Source organism: Diplotaxodon limnothrissa, linkage group LG18 (genome assembly GCF_057381915.1).
Source record: "Diplotaxodon limnothrissa isolate DT_005_m linkage group LG18, D_limnothrissa_male_GT1.1, whole genome shotgun sequence".
Classification (NCBI taxonomy): Eukaryota; Metazoa; Chordata; class Actinopteri; order Cichliformes; family Cichlidae; genus Diplotaxodon; species Diplotaxodon limnothrissa.
In genome coordinates, this window is record NC_140613.1 from 2,745,839 (window position 1) to 2,771,073 (window position 25,235).

A 25,235-nucleotide genomic window follows, 5' to 3' on the forward strand; every position below is an offset into this window, starting at 1 on the left:
GATAAAACCAACGTGAGAGCTTGAAATTGAAAATGCAAATGTGAGGCGAGGCAGAAAACCAAGACGGTCGTCTGTTTGCTTTGTGACAGCGGCTTTAAACAATCCAGTTTAATCATTAAGGTTTCTAAATGTGTCGTTGCTGCTGTCGTGAGGTTCGCCGGCTCTTTGTCCGCTCCTCGGGAAGCGGGGGAAGATTGTGACAGATTTTGGGTCGGTTGCGAGGTCGTGGCGAGCTGACAGGGGCGTCCGCGAGGTTCATAAACAGTCCTAACATGCAGAGAGGCCGTAAACAGTCTGTGAGAACGGCCGTGAGGAGGACAAAGGGGCCTCTCAGGCTCTGCTTGGCGCTGCTCGCAGACGCTCTGAAGAGGTTTCCACAGTGAAAGCAGCACTTTTATAGCCGGGAAATCACACAGACGCAGCAGAACTGGACACCAGCAGCAGAGCTCAAAGGTCTCGCTCAAGGAAACACAATAATTAACACACAAATACAGATTTTATTCAATTTGAACTCTTTGTAAGATCGTTTCTTGCACGCCTGGTTGTGATGTGGCAAACAAAGGGGAGAACATCGCTGGATCACAAGTTTAGTCTCATAAACGAGACTCTTCAGTCCAACATCGTCGTGCTGTGTGGGCTCCATGACCGAGACCAGTGCAGGTCAGCGCTCTCCACCCTCAGTAATACAGACTAAAAATAACACAACAGCACACTCATGAGAGCTGGTGAGACAGAAACACTCACGGGGAGTTTATAGCAGCGCGAGCCTCGATTTATAACGTTTGTCCTCATCGTTCTCAGGCAGTGTGTGAAATGCCTCACCTGTCTCACCTCCACTCTTTCTTACACACCTGCTGAAACAAAAAGTTAAGGAGGACATAAACGAGCCTCTGCAAACATGGAGAGAAACAAATCTCTCATTTAAAATGAAGCCAGTCTGTCTGGTTTTGACATCAGGGCTCAGTGAAGCAGATCCAAAGATGGCAGAGATGCACGAAGCTGTGGTCGAGTCACAAGTGTGTGTTTTTTATATGCAGAGATCCCAGTAAAGGTGAAGTAAATATGAATCTAATCTAATGCTAATATTGAATTTCATTGAATTTCTTCCTTCTCTCACCCCAACCGGTCGCAGCAGATGGCCCCGCCCCTCCCTGAGCCTGGTTCTGCTGGAGGTTTCTTCCTGTTAAAAGGGAGTTTTTCCTTCCCACTGTCGCCAAAGTGCTGCTCATAGGGGTCATATGATTGTTGGGCTTTTCTCTGTATGTATTATAGTAGAATCTACTGTACAATATAAAGCACCTTGATGTGACTGTTGCGATTTGGAGCTGTATAAATAAAACTGAATCGACTCATTAATAGGAAAAAAAGCCTTTGTTGAGCTTGCACCGATCACTGTGACCGCGATCGAGCCCCGACTTCATCGTTCATCTATAGAAGCTTATGAGGAGAAATCGTGTGATGTCACATGTTTTGTTTGACACAACAGTTACAAGCATTGTTGTTTCTTATCAGGCTGTTACCTCTTTCAGTGTTGTGCACATAAAAATGCTGCAGAACCCACAGAGAGGATGAAACCGCGTTAAACAACCAGGTGAACATCGAGACCTGCAGGTTTACCTGTTGACTCACATCATGCATGTAGAAGAAGGCACTGCTTCCACCCAGCTGCTCACTTATTTCCCAAAGGGGATGAAAGTGCATGTTTGTGTCTGCTCTCTGTCTTTAACCAGCGCTGTCACACGTGAGGCAGATGTTCTAACCGCTGCACCCCAGAACACATCTGCATGGACACCAATTCAGAACTGAAAAAAAGAAGCGAAATAAAAATCCACTGTTCCTATCCTCCGTTGGTGCCACTGCAGAAATACCGAGTCCTGTTACAGAGAGTGGGCGGAGCTACATTTAACTGACGTGTGCTGAACCCCCGTCCCTGCAGTCATTAATGTCTTTGAAGGCGAGATAAGTGACATAAATGAGACCAAAAATCTGCCTTCTCACATTAGTCTGAATGTCAGATCCTCTGCAGGTGAGAGCAGATGGGACAGAATAGATCCGACATCGGCTGAGTCGAAAATATATAAAACACTTTGCTGCAGATTGGGAAGTGTAACATTTTTCTGAGAGCTGTGAGTAAGGCTCAGTTGGTTTGAGACAAAGTGGCTCTTTACATCCTTCCTGCCATAAAAAGCCACAGTCTAAGAAAAACCCACCAACATACAGTAAAGCTGAGCTCGCTGCAGTGTTAATTCACCGGCCGACATCGTATTGAGACAAATTACACTGTATGAAGTTATAGGGCGGTAATTATGCAAATTACACAGCGGTTCGCGGGGGTGGAGGAAGTTGAAGAGGCTGACACACAAGCTAATTCACAGCCGGTGGCGAGGTGATGAGGAGGATGATGGCGACTGTGAGGAAGCGGTTTGCTTCGAGGGTTTGGATGCAGCTGCACCACCGGGATGGAAACATCTGGTGGAGGAGGTGAGACAGCCGCAGGAAAGCAGTGAAAGAGAGACAGAGAAATCACCAAAGGACCGAAATTTAAAGGATAATGAGGAATACGTTTCGTTAACGCAACAATGCTCATGTGCAGAGAAGAAGCGGCCCTGACTAAATCCTGTCGTGGTACCAGGTTCTGGTCCTGAGTTTGTCCTCATTCGTTAGTGGTTCTTGTGTTTCCCATCATGCCCTTCTCTGTCTCCTGTCTTTCCTTTGTGTGAGCTCTTCCTCTTTACTTTAATGTTACAGTTTCATGAAACTGCAGCGGTCTGATGTGACGCAGAGGGACGAGCAGGTGATTTATCAGATAAAACTTTACAAAAATGCATTTTGGGTGAACTTTCGAGGGTCACATCACCATGTGGGGTTGGCTCTAAACTAATTTCTGCCCACATATTGATACGGAGCTCATATCACTAAGCTGTGATCTGTCCCATGACACTCACGCTCAATTTGGCTATCAACAAATCGTGCTGAATTTAAAAAGAAGAAAAACAGAATTTGGCTTCAGGCTGCAGCACAACAATCATTTGTTTGCAGTTTTTAACAGAGCTTAAAAGTGTTTTCCTGCCCTGATGGATTTATTTGGATCTTTTTTGCTGATTACGTTCTCCGAGCTCAACATTAAGAAAAGAAAAAGGACATTTTCCCTTTGTGGAGATCCTTTTCTCACAGCAGGAAGGTCAAAGGTTGTGTACAAAAATAGCTGATTGTGAGGGCTGGGACCTGCCTGATTTAAATTCTGTCTAATTTCAAATTCAAAATCATCTTCTTACCTGTGGAGCTTTGCAGCACAGCTCATTTTTGGATTATTTGCCAAAAAAGTGACACAAACTGAGATATCACAATAATGTCAGTGAAGTCTGCTGCAGGTTATTGAGACTCACTCCTGCTGAAACTCAGCAAAGCCGCACATGCAGACTGTTCTGCACTCAAACAGCCCCCAACACAAACGCGCTCCCAGGACTTTTCAGCTTTCCGTTTTTCAAATGAATAGAAGCTATTTATTGTTTCCCATATGTCAACTTTAATTCAAAGAGTCGCCTCAACATAATAACAGCAGATAGTTTTATTTTCAAAGCTTCAAGCTGTGGAAAGCGGCTCCAGTGTTTCTGCTTTATTTAACCTGCCAGCAGTGCCAGATTGGGCTTTTTCTGCCCTGTTGGGTAAGCTGCTGTAAAACCGTCGTCGCCAGATTTCTGCTGTTTGTGCCAAAAGTCAGTCAGGTCTCAACACACAGGCACATATTCTGTTCCAGCATCACCGTCAGATGTCTTAGATCCACCATGAACCCCAAAATCTGCTCCTGTCACTGGATAAGTCACCCGATGACTGTCATATTTTTACTAGCTTCTGCTGAAGGACGGCCTCTTTCACCCGTTAGACTGCGTCTCACACACTGACTGTACTTGAGCCTCTCAGGTGTATCTTTAGCTGTCCAGGTGCGTTTTCCATCTCATCGTAGTCATTTTTAAACACAGCATCATTTGTAATTAATGGACCGTCATCTGCGCTCTTATTTTGAAAGTTCAGTCACTGCTAACTAGCTTCAGCCCTTCTTGTGTTTCCCCTCCAGCCGGCTCACTCGACGGGGTCCCGTCGTAGCCATCAGGTGTCAGAGTCGAGTGTCGGTCTTTGATTGTTGTTTAGCCTTTAAAGCCTTCAGACATTTTGTGCTTGTGCGCCGTGAAACTAAGGTGAACAAAATCAGTGAAATAAAGATGTTATATTTATTAAGTCACGAAGGTTCCAACATTCAGTCAACGAAACCAAAATAATACATTTGAAAGTCTGATTTCAGGAGCAGTCAGTGGATCGTATGACATCCTTCTGAGCGCAGTGATTGAATGGTAGTGGTGCTCTTTACGATTCAGACGCATGGACGGTTATTGCACATTTTTCTAGGACACCATCCTAAAACTGTTGCAGGGCATCCCGTAATGCCAGTGAGGCTATTAAATGTGATTAACGGGGCCTTTTAGCTCCTCGAGTATCTGACTGTTAGTCTTTTTGGAGCGCTGCTCTTTCCTAAATGTCCGTTTGGCTGCGGTGGTGGTGGAAGCAGCTGCAGGAGTTTCTGGCCTGTTTGGATTTCTGTCCTCGGTGAAACCACCTTTAAGCTTGACAAGAGAGAACAACATGGACAGACGGATAAAAGCTGCCAACAAACACGCAGAATGAAAGCGCCCGCGGTTCCTCCTCTCGACTGGCCTTGGCCTCGTCTCTTTTCGTGTGCGTTTTGTGTTGTCGACCTGAGTGCTTCGGTCTCCTGTGGCAGGCTGAGAGTTTGGGGGAGGGGAGGAGGTTTGTGTGGAGATCCTCTGCAGCGGCTCGAACAGTGAGGAGAGCAGCAGAGCAGAGGTTTCAGTGGACTGATGGACGAGTAGAAAACAGATTACTGTCAGGGTCGCAGCCAAAGGTGAACGGGAGGAGAATTACCTTGAGCTACTGCCTCGAGCTTGCACCAGGGTTACACTTCTGTTAATGCCTTAGCCAGGAACTGAAATATTTTCATATTTTTTTACCCAGAAATACTCTGTTATTGCAAATTAGTGAACCTAAAAACAATTAGATTCGTCCTTGTAATAATTAGAGAATCTCGTAGCGCCTGCAGGAAAGCATCATCAGAAAAGTGAAGGTGAATGTTGCTTTAATAAACTTGAATTCTTTCTTTCACACACCACCATTAAATGAATATGAGCGTTTAAACTAAAGGAATATTGACATGAATGATTTCTGTCCTCTGACCTTGTTTTTGGAGGCAAAAATGGCCATATTAGGGATATTCTGTCATCGTTTAGATAGGGTAGAAAAAAATGCCTGAAACTCGAGTCTGCAGAGCAGTCTGAAGCATTAGCTTTTAGCTTACAAAGATTACTTGGAAACTTTAGCCATCTTTAGCATCCACGACTATTACAGTGGTGGATGCTAAACATGGCTAAAGTTTATATGACAGAAGCTAAGACAGAGAAGGACAGATCCACTTTAATTTTCTCTTAGCAGTTATAGTTTTTGCTATATATAGCTATTATCTTTTTTTTAATGCTGACATGAACACAAAATAGTTCCCAATCTATCTGATTCTCATGATTAGCCAATAAAGAGACAAGGAAATCAGGCTTGATAGAAGCAGTTTTGTTAGCTAGGCTAACATTTTTACACTGTTTGCTGTAGCATAAACATTGAGAAGGAAAATAAGAACAAAGCCAGACTTTTATCATTCACTGTCCTCAAGGTTGTTACGTGGAAGTTGCAAAAAGAAAAGCAGCAAATCTTTTCTGAAAGTTGAAGATTTATTATATTTTATTGGGGTTTTTATTTTTAAATTGCAAATAATTGATTGGATCATCTGATTAACTGGTTTAAACCAGTTATATTTCCTAATTTGTCTTAGAGAGACATGTTTTTAGTCCAAAAACGAAGTCCTCACAGTATAAGGAATATAAGGACACACACACACACACACACACACACACACACACACACACACACACACACACACACTGGCTTTCTTTCTAATGATTCTCAAATGTCAGCCTGATTACAGTTTAGATAATAGGTGCCAAACGTCAAGTCATGATTCTCCCACTCTCTCTGTCACACACACACACACACACACACACACACACTGCAGACTAAGAGCCTGAGGTGAGCCAGCCTCTGACTTCTTTCAGCACTTAAAGTCTTTCATCCTGTCGTCAGCTCTCCGCTCGTCTTCCTCCTCCTCCTCCTCCTCCTCCTCCTCAGACTGTCTGCTGGATATTTAGAAGCTGTCTTTGCTTTCTGCCTCGCTCTCCTCTTTTCTTTCTCTGAAGCTCAGCTCTGACTCGGCCTTCAGGAACTAAAATCATTTTCTTGTTTCTTCATCTTCTCTGACTGTCCTTAATTTTAATTATGTAAGCAGACGAGGACCACATTAGAGCTCAGTGGGAGGAAATGCAATCCCCTCATTTATATAAATGAAGAAGCATATCGAAGCATTAGAGCTCCAGAAATGCAGTGAAATACTTTACCGACCTTTAAATCTTTTATTGTGATAATCCGGCCAGACTTCCTGGCCTGTACTTTCTTTTCATGCGTGCCTGCTCTCATAGAAATTAGTGAAGTGACCCAACCACTCATGTGCCGACTCCACAGAAAAGAACAAGCTCCTCCTTTGTTCTCCTGGTTGACGACATCACCGACCTTCACCGAAGGGTGGAGATTTTAAATGATTGACTCTAGTGGAAGAGCTAGCCTGGAAACATCAATCCTTTTAATCTCTCTTTAAAAAATGCAACCACTGTTTGAGTTTTTCTGCTGAGATCACTTGGGCGCCCCGAGGTGATCTCCTCATAAGCATAACAAAGTAGTTTGGGTTCAGAAATCAAACCAAACAGTGACTGAAGCTAAAGTAAAAATGAAATGCATGAAAAATAAGACGACTTCATCCAGAAATATTTATCCAAACACTTGACGTGAACCCATGTCTCGTCTCACATCAAAGTTTGAGCTACTCCACCGTGCACCACCCTCCTTATCTTCTAATATGGACTTCATCCGTCTGTCACAGACTGGATATAATAGATGGACACATCCACCCATTGGTTTCTGGACTCTGCATTTGTTTTGGAGCCAGTCATGTTTCGATAAGCAGGTGTGTGCTCTGTGTCAAGCTAATGGTAACTAGTTTATAAAGCTGCATCTATAAGCACGTGCAACATGCATATATAATTAGTGCTTAGTTTCACACTTTGGCAGCAAACCCAGTGCATCCAGTAGATGTTTATTTATTGGATACGTCAAAGAGGCATCAGAGCTCCAGGTGATGACTTCATTAGAGGTAAGCCTAGCAGTCGAGTGTGTCACCTTCCAGCAGAGGCCACGCCCCTAACTTTTAACCATAACAAAATCCAAAAAATAGTCACTCGCCGTACGGTCGTTGTGAAGGAGGAGGAGTCTGTGGCGACTGACTCGAGGATGAGCTGCATCCAAACTGAGCGATGATACGTCACAGACTCTTACTGGCTCTGTGTGGGGTTGAAAGAGCATTTAGCTTTGAAGATTGTCCTTTTGGTAAATAATAATAAAGCTGATGCAGTACGAACAGAAAACTGGGATCAACACTTGGTAATCCGTGTTGATCCCAGAGATGAGCTTCCATTGAAAAATGCTGATATTTGTATATTTTTAATAACATTAGTAACAGCAGAGCTATGATACGCATGATATAAACATTTTAAATGTGCAAATATAACAAATAAATGTGAAATATCCAAATACAGCGACACACTTTTGAGCTGAGGAAATCACAATCTTACTTTGTTGTCGCTCTTGTGTGTTTCCAAAAATAATTTTCCACTTCAGCGTCAGCGTGCTGCTGCGGTACAATTGATGGTTGCCATCTCACGTAAAAGGAGCACATAATAGCTTTAAAACCTTCACTTTTCAGCCAAATGTTAGCCTGCAGGTCCTGCTGTCAGCTCTTTGTGGGGCGAAGTCAAATTGGCTGAAAAGTGCTCCCCGTCGCGCAGCTTTTACTGCACATAATGTGCGCCTGTATAATGGCACTGTATGTCAGGCAAAACAGAAATAAAATACAGCCTGAATTATGGCTGAAAGTACTTTCCATCTGCAAATAGGTTTTCCATTAACTGTAACAACAAAAATATTGAGAGCAGTGAATCAGCGAGGAGGGTCAGCTGCAGCGTCGGGTAGCTTTAAGGACATCTCTCTTCATTTCTCTCTGCAGTTTTTCCAAGTGAGGTTTTTTAAATGAAGCTCTAAAAGTACTAAATGGATTTTTGGAGAATGTCTTGAATGAAAGTAAAGTGAAAAGCAGCCGTTTGATTCTCTCGGTGCCTCTGTGAGTGAAATATGTGCTGAAATGTGTAATTAAAGAACAGGACAGGAGCGGGTTGTTGTTGGTGTGATTAAATGAACCCTGATGTGTGGCTCAGCGTCAGCGGCTGTGATGACCGGCATCATTAGGTCCATGAATAAACCAGCCTCAGAGAAGCTTTTCATAAACACTACAAACACAATTAAAGCCTCGTCGGGCCGAGATGGCGGGAAGCCGCCGAGCGCTAAGGTGGCAGGTGAGCGCCGCTGCTGCCACCTGGAGGCGGGGCTCTGGCCCGCGGGATAAATAAATCGCACTTCAGTGAGTTTTATTTCACGGACGCACCGGGCTGGATAACGAGTCGGTCCGGCGGCTCGTTTAACGCCTCGGTCTGAAGTGTGTCACAGCTCAGCGGCTGTTTCACACCTCTGCAGCTCGCCGTGACGATACGCGGACAGATCAGGGGACGACTTTAAAAACTTTAGTGATGGCGAGACACCTGAAGGACGGGCTGTAAAAGGCAGGAGTTTAGCTGCTGGTTTCACAGCTGAAATTAGTGCAGATCAGTCAGAGATCTGGCAGCGTGTTCACAACAGAACAGTTGCAGATTTATAGAAACGTGAATTCAAGCTGGTTACTTTGTGCCGTCGCTCTGACCTGAAGTTGCTGCTCTTGTACTGAAGCCTGTGGCAGGTGGGTCACACCTTAGCCTAAACACAGGACTGGGTAGCATTAGCTGTTTATAGCCAACAGCCTGTGAGGTTTGTGTTGAAGGAAACACTCATTTTCTGTAACTGTTGAGAGTGAAGACTCAAGATGTGGACGTGTGTGGGACATCTTCCAGTTTCTCATCATGTTCTTGTTGAGCGTGTGGCTAAAGCACAGCCTAAGCTGGTTCAGATATCAGATGCTAAACAATGCTCCCTCTGTGAGCTTTGCCAGCTAGCTGTGTAGACGGGTATCTGCTGAGCCATCAGCTGATCTTGGTTGGCGTTGAGATCAGCTGATCTGCCAGGATCACGGTGGAGCTTGACTCTGCGCCCTGTCTGAATTAACGCTTTGCTGAATTAATGAAATCCAAATATATCCAGAGTCCAAGGAAAGAACCCTGCTCTGACACTACTGCACAGAGAATTCCAGATTTTCCAGAATGCATGGAAAATCTGAGACGATGTCTCTGTGAAAACTCCTTCTCAGGCTTGATTGTTACTAACGAGCCAATCTGCTGACGGCAAACTGCGACCCGACTTGTTCCCCGGAGGTCAATTACTTCCTGCTCTGTCTCTGCGTCAGACTCCAGAAAGAAGCTAAAATGAGTTTTGGTGTCGTTCTGATCTGCTCGACATGAATAAAACATCAAAGCTGTTATCTCTGCGCTGCACTCGCTGCTTCCCAGGTGAAGATTAGTCTGCAGCAGCCGCGGCTGATGAAGCCAAACGAGCCGAGCGTCTGCCGGCCCTCCAGGCCTCCCGCGCTCAGACGCCCTGGAGGAAATAAAAACTCGAACCTGGACAAATTAGTTGCAGTTACAAAGAGGAGGAGGAGCTGTGATTGGACAGCAGGTCCTTCGGCAGCATCTGCTGAGATTCAGACGAGGTCGGGGGTTCAAATCCCTGAAATGTAATCGCCGCCTCATGTTTCTGTGCTGTGTGCTGCTGCTTTGGCCTCATTTGCACTTTTGTTTTCACACGTCGGATCGTTTCAGGAAAAAACACCGTTCAGAGCCCAGCAGAGCGAGGAAGAAAGGGCGAGCGCGCTCAGGAGGAATTTTATCGTAACCATGTTTTTAGACCAGATATGAAGTTCAGAGGATTTTGGGTCCATTTCAAATCCCATAATAAATATTCAGTTCTGACGCCAGTGGGAGAATCACTTCCTTCCAAAGTATAACCAACAGCTGGGATTAGGGATCAGTTTTATTTTCAGCCCAGTGACTTTCTCTGTTTGTAGGACACGATAAGTCACGTAGCTGCTCTCAGACAGCATCAGGGAGCTTTTCCTCCATCGCCGAGAATCCAGTTTATAAAACCGACGAGTGTTTGGGACTCAGCATCAAGTGGATTTTTTAATTTAAAGACTTTTAAATTGCACTGATATGTATTTGTATTTGCTTTGAATTTGCATTTTCCTACTCATGCCACGATTACCACCGCCATGTTGTTTCTTTGGAGCCAGAGGTCACTGTATTTGCTAACTAGCTTGGTTAACAAGCAGCGTGTCCAGTCTGTGAGACTGAGACATCACAGGGACGTTAACGTTAACGTTCCCAGAATATTTCAGTTCACTTCTGAGTTTCTGTTTTATTGCAGGAAGTTTTTTTTCTCTCTTCGACCCTGCAGATTGAAAACTCAGTGTCTGTAGATTGTCTTTGTTAAACGTGTCTTCTGAGACGCTAACTGAAGGCCAGGGGGGCAGCTGTAGTTTAAAAAAAATAACAAACACTTTATTTAAAAGTGTTAAAGTTAAAGACATCATGCTCGCATCGCTCGCAGCGATAAAGCTGAGGAGGAGGAGGAGGAGGAAGGGGCTGTCGGGCTTTCATGTTTTATTCAAGCAGCAGAAGAAGAACAGACAAAAGCTCTTCATCCAGCTGCTGCGGTCAGAAGGTTTCACCAAGATCGAGGAAGAAACAGGAGCCGAGCAGCTCGCAGCGTTTACTCTTCATCAGTCAGCAGAGCTCAGATCCATCATCAGCCCCACTCTGCGCTCTCCTTCACATCCACACGTCTTTTGTTTGATAGCGAAGACACATTTATGAACAACTCTCACAGCCTGTTTCCAAAAAGCGTGCAGTTATTTGTGGAGTATCAATAAATCAGAGAATAAATCCCAGACAGGAAACAGGTGCAGTGAAACCTGGCAGACGATCCCGCCTCATAAAGATGTAGCTGTTTTTAAAGCGCATTATTTTTACTACTAAAACTACGATAATATAAAACTTGAGCGAAACAGTTATTGTAGTAATTAATCAGAATTCATGATTTTCAGAGGAACATCTGCACAGAGGCAGCGTCACTCAACTTTACTGAGACAAGTCAAAGTCAAATCGAGGACTGAGTGAAGACTCGCTGCGACAGAAACGGCCTTTCTGGTTTCTTTCTCGTGCACTGAGTCATCAACATCATCGTGTCAGCTCAGGGTTCAAAATGAAGCTAAACACTAACAGCTGCAGTTTCTTCAAAGGCCACTAGAGGCTCCAGCAGTGAGTCCGTCACACAGACTCCAGTGTTTCTAATGTCCAAAGGAAATAAACATGTTTACAGCCTTAAAGGACAACTTTAAGCCTGTTACTCAGTTGAGCCATTTTAAGGCCTAACAGAGAAGTTACTACTTGAACTGAAGTGTCCCTGCTAGCTGTCTGCTTAGCTTCACCTCAGCTAACTGGAATCACTGAGCAGGACCAGTGGGCTGTACTGGAACTGCTGGTGTGTTAAAATTTCACCGTGATGGTCAGAACATCCGACAAGTTTCTGCTTCAGGTTTGGTGAGAAACTCTTTCACTGAGCGCTAATTAGCAGATACCTGGATGAGGTCATTGCACCTGTGCAGCTTATTCAGCCTTTAACTGTCTTTTTAAGTATCATCACTGATGGCTGCAGAAACACAAGGTGCTTTAGGCAGCTGTTGTTGTGATTTGGTGCTGTGTGTATATAACACTGAAAGGTGGTAGTAGCTTGAAAACTGGTAGATGTGGGTGTTGGTGAGGTGACCGTTTCATCCTCGGATGAAGATTCCCAGAAAGTCTGTTTTCTTGCCTCAGAGGAAGCCATACCGTTTTTTCCTAATTCACACAAAACACACGGCTGAGGGCATTTCAACATTTAAACATGGGACTCAAATGGTCGTTAGGGGAACTGCAGCTTTTGTCATCTGTGTTAGTTTATTGTATTTTACGTTGTTAAACTCTGGGATCATCTCCAGGTTTCGTAATGAGGTAATTGTGTAGCTGTAAATCACCGGGGACGTTAAGACTGAATGAGATTCTTCTGTTTCACAGCCATTTCCTTTGTGCTCTGACTTTATTGTGAAGGAGCTCTGACTTTATTTTGAAGGCGCTCTGACATGTTTCCTCGTGGCTTTGGTAAATCTGAATATACTGGATGTGCAGCTTCACACATCAGCATTCACGATGGGTTTTAGGCACAAAGTGAACGATCACAAACCGATAGTTTTGTTATGCAGTGGGTCCATTGTGCCTGTAACGGCACAAAGAAGTGGAACATTTGGGTTTTTGAGAGGGGGGGTGAAGTCCCATCATGCATCACTGATGTTTGTACTTTACATGAATGTCACGCCGCCTCCCTCTCCTGTTTCTCGTCTCTGCCGAGGATAAATTCTCTGCTTTTAGCAAACCAAATCAATACGCCACAGCAGTCCTTGAGAAGGTTCCACTTCTCTATGAAATGAACCTCACTCTGGAGATATCAGCCTGTGTGTGTGTGTGTGTGTGTGTGTGTGTGTGTGTGTGTGTGTGAATGGTTTTTATCAGAACTTTTCAGAGGATGTTGAACTTCCTGTGGCCTTTGAAAACGATCTTTTGTCTGGAGAAGAAAGGAGTGCGATGAAAGTTTCACTGATGACGCTGTTAAGGACGCTCTAATTTTCTCCGATGTCCTTTTCAAACTCTGAATCCTCGATGAGCCAGAACATTAGGAGGCGAATAACACGGCTTATCCTGATAGCATAGATGTCGAGGTCTGGATATGTTGGGCGTACGTGAATGGTGAGGGTGTTGGATGTGATGGAGATTGAAAGGTGTCGGGACTAAACCTCGTATCGTGAAGCTGTCGTTGGTGCTCCCCGTACCGAGGGCCATTTGGGAGGCAGCTGACTGTGAGCTATAGAGAATCTGCTGCTAATATCTTTGGCATCGCTCTAAAGCAGCCGGCCAAATTCCAGACTGTAGAGGCCCACTTCTAAATCTTCTGCAGCAAACCCAAACCTTTTAATGACTGCTGTGATCATCATAGAGCAGAAAATCACACAAAACTGCACAAAAAAAGTTTTGTGATATTATTTATTTGTTTTGATTTTGTGGTGATTTACTCTCCAGTTTAATTTCTCAGGATCAGAAATAGAGGATTATTAAAGATTATGTCTTTCGTCCTGTCTTCCTTCTCTCACCCCAACCGGTCGCAGCAGATGGCCCCGCCCCTCCCTGAGCCAGAGGTTTCTTCCTGTTAAAAGGGAGTTTTTCCTTTCCACTGTCGCCACAGTGCTTGCTCATAGGGGGTCATATGATTGTTTTTCTCTGTATGTATTATTGTAAGGTCTACCTTACAATGTAAAGCGCCTTGAGGTGACTGTGATTTGGTGCCGTATAAATAAAGTTGAGTTGAATTGAATTAATACATCCTACATGTTCTGAGTCAGGCGTGAGTCATATAAACGTTAAACCATCTGATTTTTAAGGTTGTGCATCTGTTTCTTTAAAAAAAGAAGAAGAAGAAAATAAGAAGATTTTCAGTTAAATAAAAGAAGTTGAATTTGCTGCTTACGTGCAGTACCGCCGTTGCCCACCAGGAGGCCGTGGTTTTCTGTTATGTAAAATTTTCAAATATGTTTCAGATGGCAGACACATTTGGGCCTAATTAGGGCTACTTTACTAATTTGATTTTACAAGGATTACATTATCGTTAAGTAAGGCGATGCTGAGTTTCGATGAGTAATCTGAACTGCTAAACTCCAGAGCTACAAAGCTTAAACCAACACTACAGAGCCAGAGTCTGCAGTTCCTCTAATGTCCACTCGAGGCTGGCTTAAAGACTGAGTCTGTCTCCACAGAGTCACACGATATCTGATTCCAGCATAACAGCTGTAGCAGGAATATTTTATTATAGATCTGACTCATGAAACTGGGTGGAGGAATTCAAGGCGTGACGTCCCTGAACTGGGTCTCATGGCCGTGTTTGAGCTGGTAAAAGTGTTAAAAGCAACATCGTTGTGGCCAAAAAGATAACGTGAAGAAATGCAGTCCAGATGTGGAATAAACTGCAGGTAGGTCAGTCTTCATACAGCCTGGGTCTCATCTTAAATGAAGTAAAGGTGAAAGAAGAACACGATGGTAACATTTAGGGCTGAGGTAGCTCATCTGGGTCCTGTAGAGGGTTTAATAGGAGAAAAAAAAAGTAGTCTTTCCCAGATTTGCCTGTAAATCCAGAGAAAAGCAGTTCTAACCACCTTTCAGACGGGCTGTGTCTGCTCCGATGTGTTGGAGTCACATATCTGTGTCTCTGCAGGGAAAGGGTTAAAAGGATGTCGAAGGACTCGGAGCAGCAGACAGAAGATGAAGTATTGACGTCCATCTCCTGGAGTCAGGGCTGCAGGGGAGGGGGGGTAGGGGGGTTAGATAACGAGCCGGAGGAGAGGCGGGGTGGCCATGACGACCGGGCCGGGCTCGAGGGATTTGGGAGGTGGATGTGCCTCCAGGCGGCGGCTGCTGCCACGCTCCGTCAGCTTCTTTAGTTCTGCTCCGATCCAAAGGAGGGAATTATGTGCATTTCAAATCCCTGTTTCTGTTATAAAATGTATGAGGCCGAGGAACCCGAACACAACACGGCCGGGGTCGACTACAAACAGAAAAACATCAGCAGCGGAGGCAGATAACACGGCGCGGACACACAAACAGCGCCAACACACAAACAGCGCCAACACTGGTTTGTGAACGAGGCGCCTTCATCTGCATGTGTGTCTGTCTCCAGCTGGAGGTTTAAAGACTTCGGCTTGTCGTTCAGCATAATCCCAAATTGTCTGGGTATTAAACCTGCAAACAGGAAGCAGCGCGCACACACACACACACACACACACACACACACAGCTGATCAGCAGTCGGCCTCCAGGCTGATGGATGTGGCTGCTGCTTGGACTTAATTAGCCACGACTGCCCTGCAGACCTACACGAGGCTGCTGAACCGGCTCATTTGCTCTGATTCTCCTGGGTTTGTCCATTATTTCTCACAGAGACGTCAAAATCGAGAAGGTGACACCTGAGATTTGAGAAATGAGATCAATAAGTGGAGGAAACTGGAGCAGCCGGACGATCGGATGGCATTAGGACAAACGATGATGCGACTCTGGGATGTTTAACGATGGTTGGCTCTGCAGCTCTGAACGTTTACTGTCAGAATTTAAACTTCATATCTCACATTTTCTGTATTTTTTTTTTATGTCTCACGTGTTTCATTTGCTATTTCATTTTTTCCTGTATTTACTTTTTTGAATTTTTGAATAACTTCTCTCATATTTGAGATTCTGTTTCTAATGTTATTTTTGGCTCATTGTGTTATATTCATATTTTATATTGTTCTAGTTTTTTTGACATTTTTTCTTTTCCAGTAATTTTAATATGAGATTAATACTTTTAATCTCAGATTTAAGATTTTCTCATATTGAAATTTTTTTTTTGCACAATTTTTCTGACTTTATTTTTAAAAGATTTTTACTTGTTAAAAATCTTTGAAGCTCTCTGTGTTTGTTATTTGTATTGTTTCCTCTCATGTTTTTACTTCTCATTACTTTTACCACATTTTTGGATTTTTACTAACCTTTTTAACTTTTTTTTTTCTTCTTCTTTTTTGCCTGTCCCGTTTGGCTCTTTTTAACCTTTTTAACTTTAACCGCAGTTTATTTTTCTTTCTCTGTCACAAATTCACCCCTGAAAGTGAAATCTGATGTTTTGTTTGCTCGTCTCTGATGATGTGACGTTCACGTTCACTAATCAGCATCCTGATGATTAACTCTCAGATCAAACAGGTGAGACTCCTCAGCTGTTTGGCTCAGTGTGAGGTTCACGGTGAGGAAAACTGAAATTATTGATCAGTAACTGATCACATGTGTAAGCTTCACACGTTCAGCATCGGTGAATGTTTGTGATATTTCTTAAACAGCATCTGTTTGCGCGTGGGCCTTGGCTGAAACACGTAAGAGGATTTTCACATCAGACACCATAACATTCATTTTAAAACTCGGCTGTTGTTACCTTGAACGACTTCTTCCAAACTCGCCTGTTACTCTTTTGTTTTCTTGCTCGTTGAGTCTGAGTGTTATTTTCTCAGCTGGAGGCTCACATTGCCCGTCTCTGAGACGCTGCTGAGCTCCAGGGTTGGCTGTTACTGCGGCCAGCGGCGGCCATTTTTGGGACTCGGGGAGGTTTGCAAACAGTAATTACAGGCCATTACACGGCTTCTCAAAGCCACTCGGCAGCGCTCGTGCCGGCACCGAGGCGGGAATCTGCTGCAGGAATCTCAAAGGAAATGTGGATTATTCAAGTTCACATTACATTTCTGAGCCGTGTAGGCCTGTTATTATCTGTGTGTGTGTGTGTGTGTGTGTGTGTGTGTGTGTGTGTGTGTGTGTGTGTGTGTGTGTGTGTGTGTGTGTCGGCTCTAGAAGTCTCGCAGATAAAAATGCCCATAAATAAGTCGCCTTGTGACATTTCATGAACTGATCGTGAGTGAAAGTTTAAAGAGCCAAACTGATTCAGGATCAGCTGCGAGTTTGTCCCCACAGCATTCAGCCTGAGAGCGACGCTCTGATGTTTCAACAAGTTTCAACACATCAGTATCATATAGGTGTGTTTTCTACTACTAAGAGGGGCGGGGCTTCTGATATTAAAACCTTTTGTGTGAGAGGGGAGGCAAATAACAAGTTGAATAGATGGAGGTAGAAGGGCTTGTTTCAGACGGATGAACCGAGAGGATAAAACGAGTCAGAGTCCGAGAATAAAAACCATGTCGTGCATTAACTTATAAAGATTTTTATTTTGAATTTCTTTTTAATGTAACTAAACATTCAATAAATAAAATAAAACTAACAAGCTTCCTGATGAGGATTTTATTGACTCATTATAATTTATGTATTTTTAGGCTCCTTGTTTATTTCATTGTAAACTATCGTACCTTTTTATTGGCTGTTAGGCCAAAGTTTGGTTCAGATATGTGCTGGTTACACCAGAATCCCCCAAATTAGCTGTTGCCTCACAGAAGTCCCTCCCACCTGCTAACAATCCTTCTGAGGCTTATTTTGACTGTGCACCATGCAAAGCTGGGGGCTTATTATTATTATTAGTATTATTATTAGTAGTATTATTAGTATTATTATTATTGTTATTATTATTATTATTGTTATTATTATTATTGTTGTTATTATTATTTTATCCTTTGAAGTCATACAGTAGCACCTCTTGGAGTTCTAACTCCATGAGCCAGTTTACCAGGTTCGGATTAGCCTAGCACCGAACTGAAAGGATCTTTATTAAAAACAGTTTGTGGTCTAAGACGAGACCGACTGTTGTCCATCCCTGTGAAACTGAGCCATAGTGTTTACATGTTTATCCATGTAAACACTGTCAGGATAGGTTGATCCCGGATTATTCCGTTTATCTTGGATCTACCGATAGTATCAGGCTGGTTTACTGGGATACAGCAGGGTTTTCATGGTTAGGTTACACCACCAATTCAGCTTGATTTATTTAGCACCAATCCACAGTAACCGATTCAACCGAGCGCGTTAGATTGAAGAGGAAAAATCACAGCGAAGAAGCCAGCGATTCCCCGGGAGAGAGCTTTTTTCCACCTGAACCGTCTCTGTGAGTCAGAGTACAGTCAGACTCCTGTAATTGTGAGCAGCTCCTCAGGCAGGTGAAGATGAGAAGTGACTTCTGCTTTGTGCATTAATGATGATACCACCCACCAGTTTTCTTCCCTCTGAGGAGAGCAGATTTCTCAGCTCTGCGAGTCCATCTGTTATTTCCCCGGTGTAAACACTCACCTGTAGTCCAGGTGTCTGCTCGGGCTGATAAACAATCATCTCTGTCGTGTCCGTATTTTTCCTGCAGCTTAGCTCGCCGTCTGCTCTCATTGTTCATAAACTCATAAACTTGTCTGGACGGAGCGTGTGATCAGAGCCGGGATGTCGGGATTTAGCAGCAGCACTCGTGGAGGTGCCGCAGGTGTGACTCACCTTATTGATCCGCCTGCCTGTTGTCTGTCTCCGTATTTAACACGCTGCCTTTGTTTGTGTCTCTGCCGTTAGATCTGTCAGAGAAGAAGAGCGACCTGAGGGTCTGTGATGACTCCACCTGCCGATTCGGGGGCACCTGCAGAGAGGACGGTGCTCAGCTCAAGTGTGTCTGCCAGTTCCAGGTAGATGACATCATTTTTCTTTTTTTTTTAATCTTATTGGATATAAAACGTTTACCTGTTCATCAATGACATGTTTAAGTTAGAGTTGTGTTCCATTAGTTGATATTAACAAGGTTCCAGAAACATTCGCTGATATTATCTATAAAGTGTATTACTGTATTTTCCGCACTATAAGGCGCACTTTAAATCCTTTCATTTTCTCAAGAATCGACCGTGCGCCTTATAATCCGGTGCGCCTTATGTATGAATTCTGATGTGCTTACTGACCTCAAACCCATTTTATGTGGTACACGGCGCTCAAAAATCTGTTAGAAAATGTTTTTGTACGACTTTGGTAAGCTACGAAGCCGCACCGCCTGATGGATTGTCGGAGCATTACAGCTATCGTCAGGAGCCTCGCGGAGTAATCTGGGTCCTAAACTCCGTCCTCTTCAGGTCCCAAAAACAAACGAACACTGCGGCATCACTGAGAGTTAGAAACTGTCTAAATTCTTTCATCTTTAATAAAATGATCAGCGTTGTAATAAGGTGCAACAATTAAGTTTAACATCCAGGCATCCATGAAAACAGAATTTATTAAGTTTAATGGAGTTTGAAGTTAGCATGGAGTTAGCTCGCTAGTTTCCACCTAAACATGATATAGCATGTTCTGACTGAGAGATTTCTGAAAAAATTAAAATGTGAAGACATGAAACTAAACAACAGTGACTTTTGTAGGGTTACTGAAGTTGGACTAGCTGGTATATAATGATGTGCTACGTGGTCGCTAGCGACACGGCTATGTTAGCATAAACAGTGAAGCTGGAGGATGAACGCTAACCTTTTTCCACTCCATAAAAGTTAACGTGAGGGTTCCCGATGGTTAGGGACAAATGCAATCGCATGGCAGGATGCTGTAAACAGACCAAACTTCAGTCAGGAGAACAACTGAGATAATCCATCCACAATACGAGATTAGTCATTAATATACTGCAACAACATGGGAAAGTTTGACTTATCTGACTGTTTTGTTTTGCTTAATGTGCCTTACGGTGCAAAAATACGGTATTCTAGTAAATATTTGGAAAGCTGTGTGCAAAAGTCTTGCCACCCCGCATGTCTTTATAGGTTGCCATGAAAACAGGAAGTGTTTGCAGCAGTTTACTGAAACATGCAAACATGCACAGAAATACAGCTTATGAGGCAAAAACAGAGTTTGTGCAATTCTAACAAGCCTGAACGTTGATGTTTGGTGTGACCACCTTTATTCCTTAACACAGGCTGAACATTTCTTGTCATTTAAGTAGTCTAACAGTAGGTGGATGGGATGAATGTCCAGATGCACGTCTCAGCTCCTGTGTCAGGGTTTTGTAAAATAAAGACCCTATGCAGTATAATACAGAGAGACCACAACGATCATATGACCCCCTATGAGCAAGCGCTTTGGGGACAACATTCATTGGCTTCCTGTTAAATCCAGAATTCAAAATCCTGCTCCTCACATACAAGGTCTTAAATAATCAGGCCCCATCTTATCTTAATGACCTTGTAGTACCATATCACCCTATTAGAGCACTTCGCTCTCGCTCTGCAGGCCTACTTGTTGTTCCTAGAGTATTTAAAAGTAGAATGGGAGGCAGAGCCTTCAGTTTTCAGGCCCCTCTTCTGTGGAACCAGCTTCCAGTTTGGATTCAGGAGACAGACACTATCTCTACTTTCAAGATTAGGCTTAAAACTTTCCTTTTTGCTAAAGCATATAGTTAGGGCTGGACCAGGTGACCCTGAATCCTCCCTTAGTTATGCTGCAATAGACATAGGCTGCCGGGGGATTCCCATGATGCATTGAGTTTTTCCTTTCCAGTCACCTTTCTCACTCACTATGTATTAATAGACCTCTCTGCATTGAATCATATCTGTTATTAACCTCTGTCTCTCTTCCACAGCATGTCTTTATCCTGTCTTCCTTCTCTCACCCCAACCGGTCGCAGCAGATGGCCCCGCCCCTCCCTGAGCCTGGTTCTGCTGGAGGTTTCTTCCTGTTAAAAGGGAGTTTTTCCTTCCCACTGTTGCCAAAGTGCTTGCTCATAGGGGGTCATATGATTGTTGGGTTTTTCTCTGTATCTATGAAGCGCCTTGAGGCGACTTATGTTGTGATTTGGCGCTATATAAATAAAATTGAATTGAATTGAAAACGGGGAGGAAAAACTCCCTTTTAATCCTCCACCAAATCCAGGCTCAGGGAGGGGCAGCTATTAGTTGGGGGTGAGGGGTGTAAACACTGTGTGACAGGAATGCACACTCCATGCTTTAGTAACACTTATGTGCGTCTATATTTTGCACCCCATTTATGAAATAAATTCGCTAACAAAGCTAGGTAGCATTAGCTGATAATTCCACCCTCTTGTCCACACGCCGGTCACTTCTAGCTCTGAAAAAGCTAACATGGTGGTAGCCAGAATGCTAACTTTGATCAGTGCACAAGGAAGCACTATCTCTCATTGGCAGCTCAGGCGCCCTACCTCTGAAAATGAGACAGGCATGTCATGTTCACCTCCCTCTTTAATATGAAAATGGAGCAGTCACAGCAGCAGTGTGTGAATAATAAAATCCTGCGAGCAGCCGGCCTGTCTGCGGTCTCTTCTCAGTTAATTCTTGTTAGGTTTAGGAGCTAAAATGAGGAAAAACACCGTGAAGTTCTTTCTGACACATAAAGAAGTATGACCCGCCTGCAGCGTGTTCAGTAAGTGACCCCAGTCAAGTCTGTCCCGTATTCAGTAAGTGAAAATAAAATAAACAATAAAAGGTGAATCAAATGGACCATTACGGCAAGGCTGGGATGGTCAGTTTGGTAAAGTAAATCCGTTGGGCATCTTTCTTTGCCTTTAGACAACAATTCTGAGGGCAAAAGAGCCAAACGGGACAGGCAAAAAAAAAAAAAAAAAAAAAAGTTTTAGGAGCTAAAATGAGGAAAAACACCGTGAAGTTCTTTCTGACACATAAAGAAGCATGACCCGCCTGCAGCGTGTTCCTCTGATATGAAACAAAATATAATTACTCTCCCGTCAGCCTGTTGTATTCGCTGCATATTTAGTCGAACGGCTGCAAAATAAAAGCAGCGGCAGCGTGAAGGGCAGCTCCTGGAAGCAGAATTCACCACAGAGCCGCAGCTTCACCGCAATAACAAGACACACGGCGGCTGTTTGAAGCTGGCCGTCACGCTCCGTGAGCTGAAAGCAGAACCCACATTCATGTGCACACAAAGAGGACAGAGCGAAGCGAGCACAGCCGTTCGACGTGATCAGAGGAGTTTCACAGCTGTCCGAGCGAGACGGCGGCTCTGAGGAGTCTTCAGCTGCACACAGAAGCACCGACAGCCTGAATTATAACTCTGATTGTAACAGGAGGAAGAGCCTGAAAGCCTTCCAGTCCACACTGACTGCATGATGAAAAGCCCGGCCCTTTGTAAACCCACCGCCCACCCTGACCACCTGCAAAGTATGATGCAGTTCATGCCCTGAAGCGCGCAATACAGTCAAGTACAACTTGCAGAATGAGACTCGTGTAAGTCCACACCGCAGCCCCGACATCACCCAGAACGCTTCTTCAGGACCTGAAGTTATTTGATCAGTGTGATGCTGTGTGAGACCACCAGTGCCGTTTCTCCATCTCACCGCCATTCGTCATGTTCACAAGTGTTAAAATATGATTATATTATAAAACTAGGAGATGAGCCTGGTGTGCAAACACAGGTACAATAAGATCCTGCATGTGCTGTAGCAGCAACTGATCCCACACGACGTTCCGATCCTTTAAAGTTTATCCAAAACGCACTTTTTGAAGTTTTTCTCTGGCGATTGATGAGAAAAAAAGATCAAACATCCGAGTACCGAAGCTTGTTTCTGTTGCTGCACATCACAGATGTGTATCCATGATAGTGACGCTCAAAGTAGAGGTATAAATAAGGCTGAACAGAGATTTGATTTTGTCTTCAGATCAGGACACAGATGGAGTCGCAGTAACATTTATTTGGTGTCTTTCAGCCCTGCGAACTTCACGTGGAAATCTCCTGCATGGATGAAGTTCCAAGGGCTCAAAACAACAGAGTTAAACAAGTTATGGTACAAGCAGGGTGATTTTTCATGGAATGACCCTTTAATTTGTTGTAAATAGTTATCATCATGTCAAGCCTTCCTTTATAAATGCAGTCATTTAAAAGGTGACTGCCCCCTAGTGTCCAAATGTGTATCGCGGCAAAACAAAAGAAGAATAAAGAGCCGTTACAGGTAGTTCAAACATGCAGAAGTCTACTACTTCCTGCTGCAGCTTTGGATCTACATTTAATATTAAACAGTGCAAGCTTATTAATAAATAAACACTAAAATCGCTTATTAGCAGAAGCAGAGCCTTTCTGGCTGCTCCACAAACCTCACACAGCTAAATCGTTCTGTTTTCATTTTTCTGCCACTAGACTTGCTAACAAGATGAACAGTAATTGTAATTGGAAGGCTTTGAAAGGTCAAGCACGCTGGATCCTTTTGAGAACGACCTGACTGTCATCTTCTGTTTTGTCTCCACAAAAGGCCTCAAGGACAGCCTGAAGGTTGCTTGTTGATGGTGCAAAAAAACATCACACTGTGTTCTCGTGTCTGCAGGGAAGAGCAGATGTAGTGTAGGGGAAGAGGCGCTTCTGGGGGTTTTATAATGGGATCAAACAGCGGGGATCGAGGCCCAGTTGATTCAGATTTCTATATCTGAAAATTTATATGAAAACAAAGCACCGAAGCAAACCATGTGAAAAGTGGTTCAAGCTTCAGTGAGTTTTATTTGTGGGCAGGCGGAGGTGCCCGTCTCTGTGTTCAGTTCTCTACGTCTGCATCTTCACAAAGAATATTCATGGACGAGAACTTCCCCAAAGTCAACTGGGAGCATGATCCAGATGTTTGCAAAGTGAGTTTTATTTGGAGGCAAGTCATTTCCTGTCATACATATCCTCTTCCAGCAGTGGATGTTCATATTAAACTTCCTCGTGTGCCTAAAGCTCAGGCTGCAGACTGCTCAAAACACTTTTGCGTCTACTTTTGGATCTTGGTGATGTCATAGATTGGAAACCCCACCCACCTGCTCTTCAAACCTTCTGTTTGTGACAGTCAGCCAGTCAGTACAAAGCTGGCCTAAAGGGGAGGGGCTTGTTTCAGACAGAGGGGGAACTGAGGCTCTGCACCGAGGACCATTGTGAGATAAAGAAAGATTATTTTTAGCTGTTAGTCATGCAAAGCTACTCTAAAAGAGTAAAAATATGGAGCTGGAGATGAGCAGAACTGGCACTATTTAAATTTTCCCTTTTCAAATATAGTTTCTGACAATGGCTGTGCTTCACCTCGCAGCATTATCAGCTCTGTGAAAGTAAAAAGTGTCTGAGAGCTGAAGTGGCCCTTTAATGCAGATAAATAAATCTAACTCTGCACTGCGAGTCAGCAGTTTTCAGCGGATTTATCTCCCGTGGAGCCTTGAAATAGCTCGAAACCATTAAAACTTTATGGTTTCTGTGCAGGTTTGCGTATGTGTGAATGTAAATCAGTCCAAGACACACATTTTTACGTGTGTTACGCTTTAGTGAGATGACAGAGATCCTCATTAAAGCTATTTCACTGTCTGATAGGAGCTGCTCCACCTGCCTGCCTGCAGGCAGGGCCATGCAGTCAAAAAAATCAAACATTCACCTCCAATGAAACTCATCACACCTGCCTTCATTTAAAGGACTAATCTGTTCTATTTTCACCGAAATAAGCCTTCTGTTCTCCTCTAACCAGCAGGGATCCGACTAATTCCCGATCATTAAAACTTCTGAGTTTGCTTCTCTGAACAGAAAAAGAGCTTCAGTCACTAAAACTGAACAAAGAAAGCCAAACATGCTGATGAGTGCTGATAATGAGCTCTAGCTGAAAGTCTGATGGAAAGAAAAAAACACGTTACAACAAATTTACTTCAGCAGAACAAAACCACAAAATGCTGACGGAGCAAACCAGGAAGACTCCTGACAGGACAGAAAAATGTTCTCCTCTCAGCTGGAGGTTGGATGCTGCTCATCGGTTGTTTTGTCTTTCATGGATTTCAGCTGCCGACTCCATCGGACTCTCTTCCTGTTGGATATGAACCTGGACTGCTTCTGCAGTGTGTTGGAGGTCACGGAGGTCAAACCTGCAGGGGATTCCTGCTAAATGATTGATGTGTGAGAGTTAATAGAATATGGATTGCTGAACACTGATATGTGTCCTTGGCAGCTGTAGCTTATAGCTGACAGTGTGAGCAGAGTGGGTTTATATAACCTCCATGGAGAGCGAATGAAACTCTGTAAGTGCCTGACAGCTTGCATCATATTTGACCCATATTGATCACACATGTACAGCACAGGCTTGATAACACCATCTTTCTCCTCTCTACCTTTAAACGTGCACTGCATGGACTCATTTCAAGTCGTGAACTCATTTCTGTGCAAACATCCAAAGGAGGTGATGCTCAGGCTCAGGACCTTCAAAGAAAACATGCTGAGAGCCGCTCAGTTAAGAAGAAAACTAGAACCACATTGCAACAGTGTTGCAGAATAATATAGCGAATTACATTTGATAACATAGTAACGTTTCTCTGACTCTGATGTAACACAAATAAATAAAATACTCTGTATCTGAAGGGTTTTATTCAGGACTGTGTGTGTTTCTGTGAAGAACTGCTTGTAGGATCTCATTTAGCTGCTGTAACTCGAGGTGATCATATCGTGACAGTTTCTCATCGTCATA

At 43.7% G+C, this 25,235-nt stretch overlaps 1 protein-coding gene across 1 annotated transcript in view; it reads left to right on the plus strand.

Moving 5' to 3' along the window:
• Positions 1-25,235, plus strand: part of tmeff1a (transmembrane protein with EGF-like and two follistatin-like domains 1a) — a 110,127-nt gene that overhangs the window by 34,655 nt on the left and 50,237 nt on the right. The window contains exon 2 of the mRNA XM_085377477.1: positions 18,353-18,462. Coding sequence (XP_085233603.1) covers positions 18,353-18,462 — 110 coding nt within the window. The remainder of the gene's footprint in view (positions 1-18,352; positions 18,463-25,235) is intronic.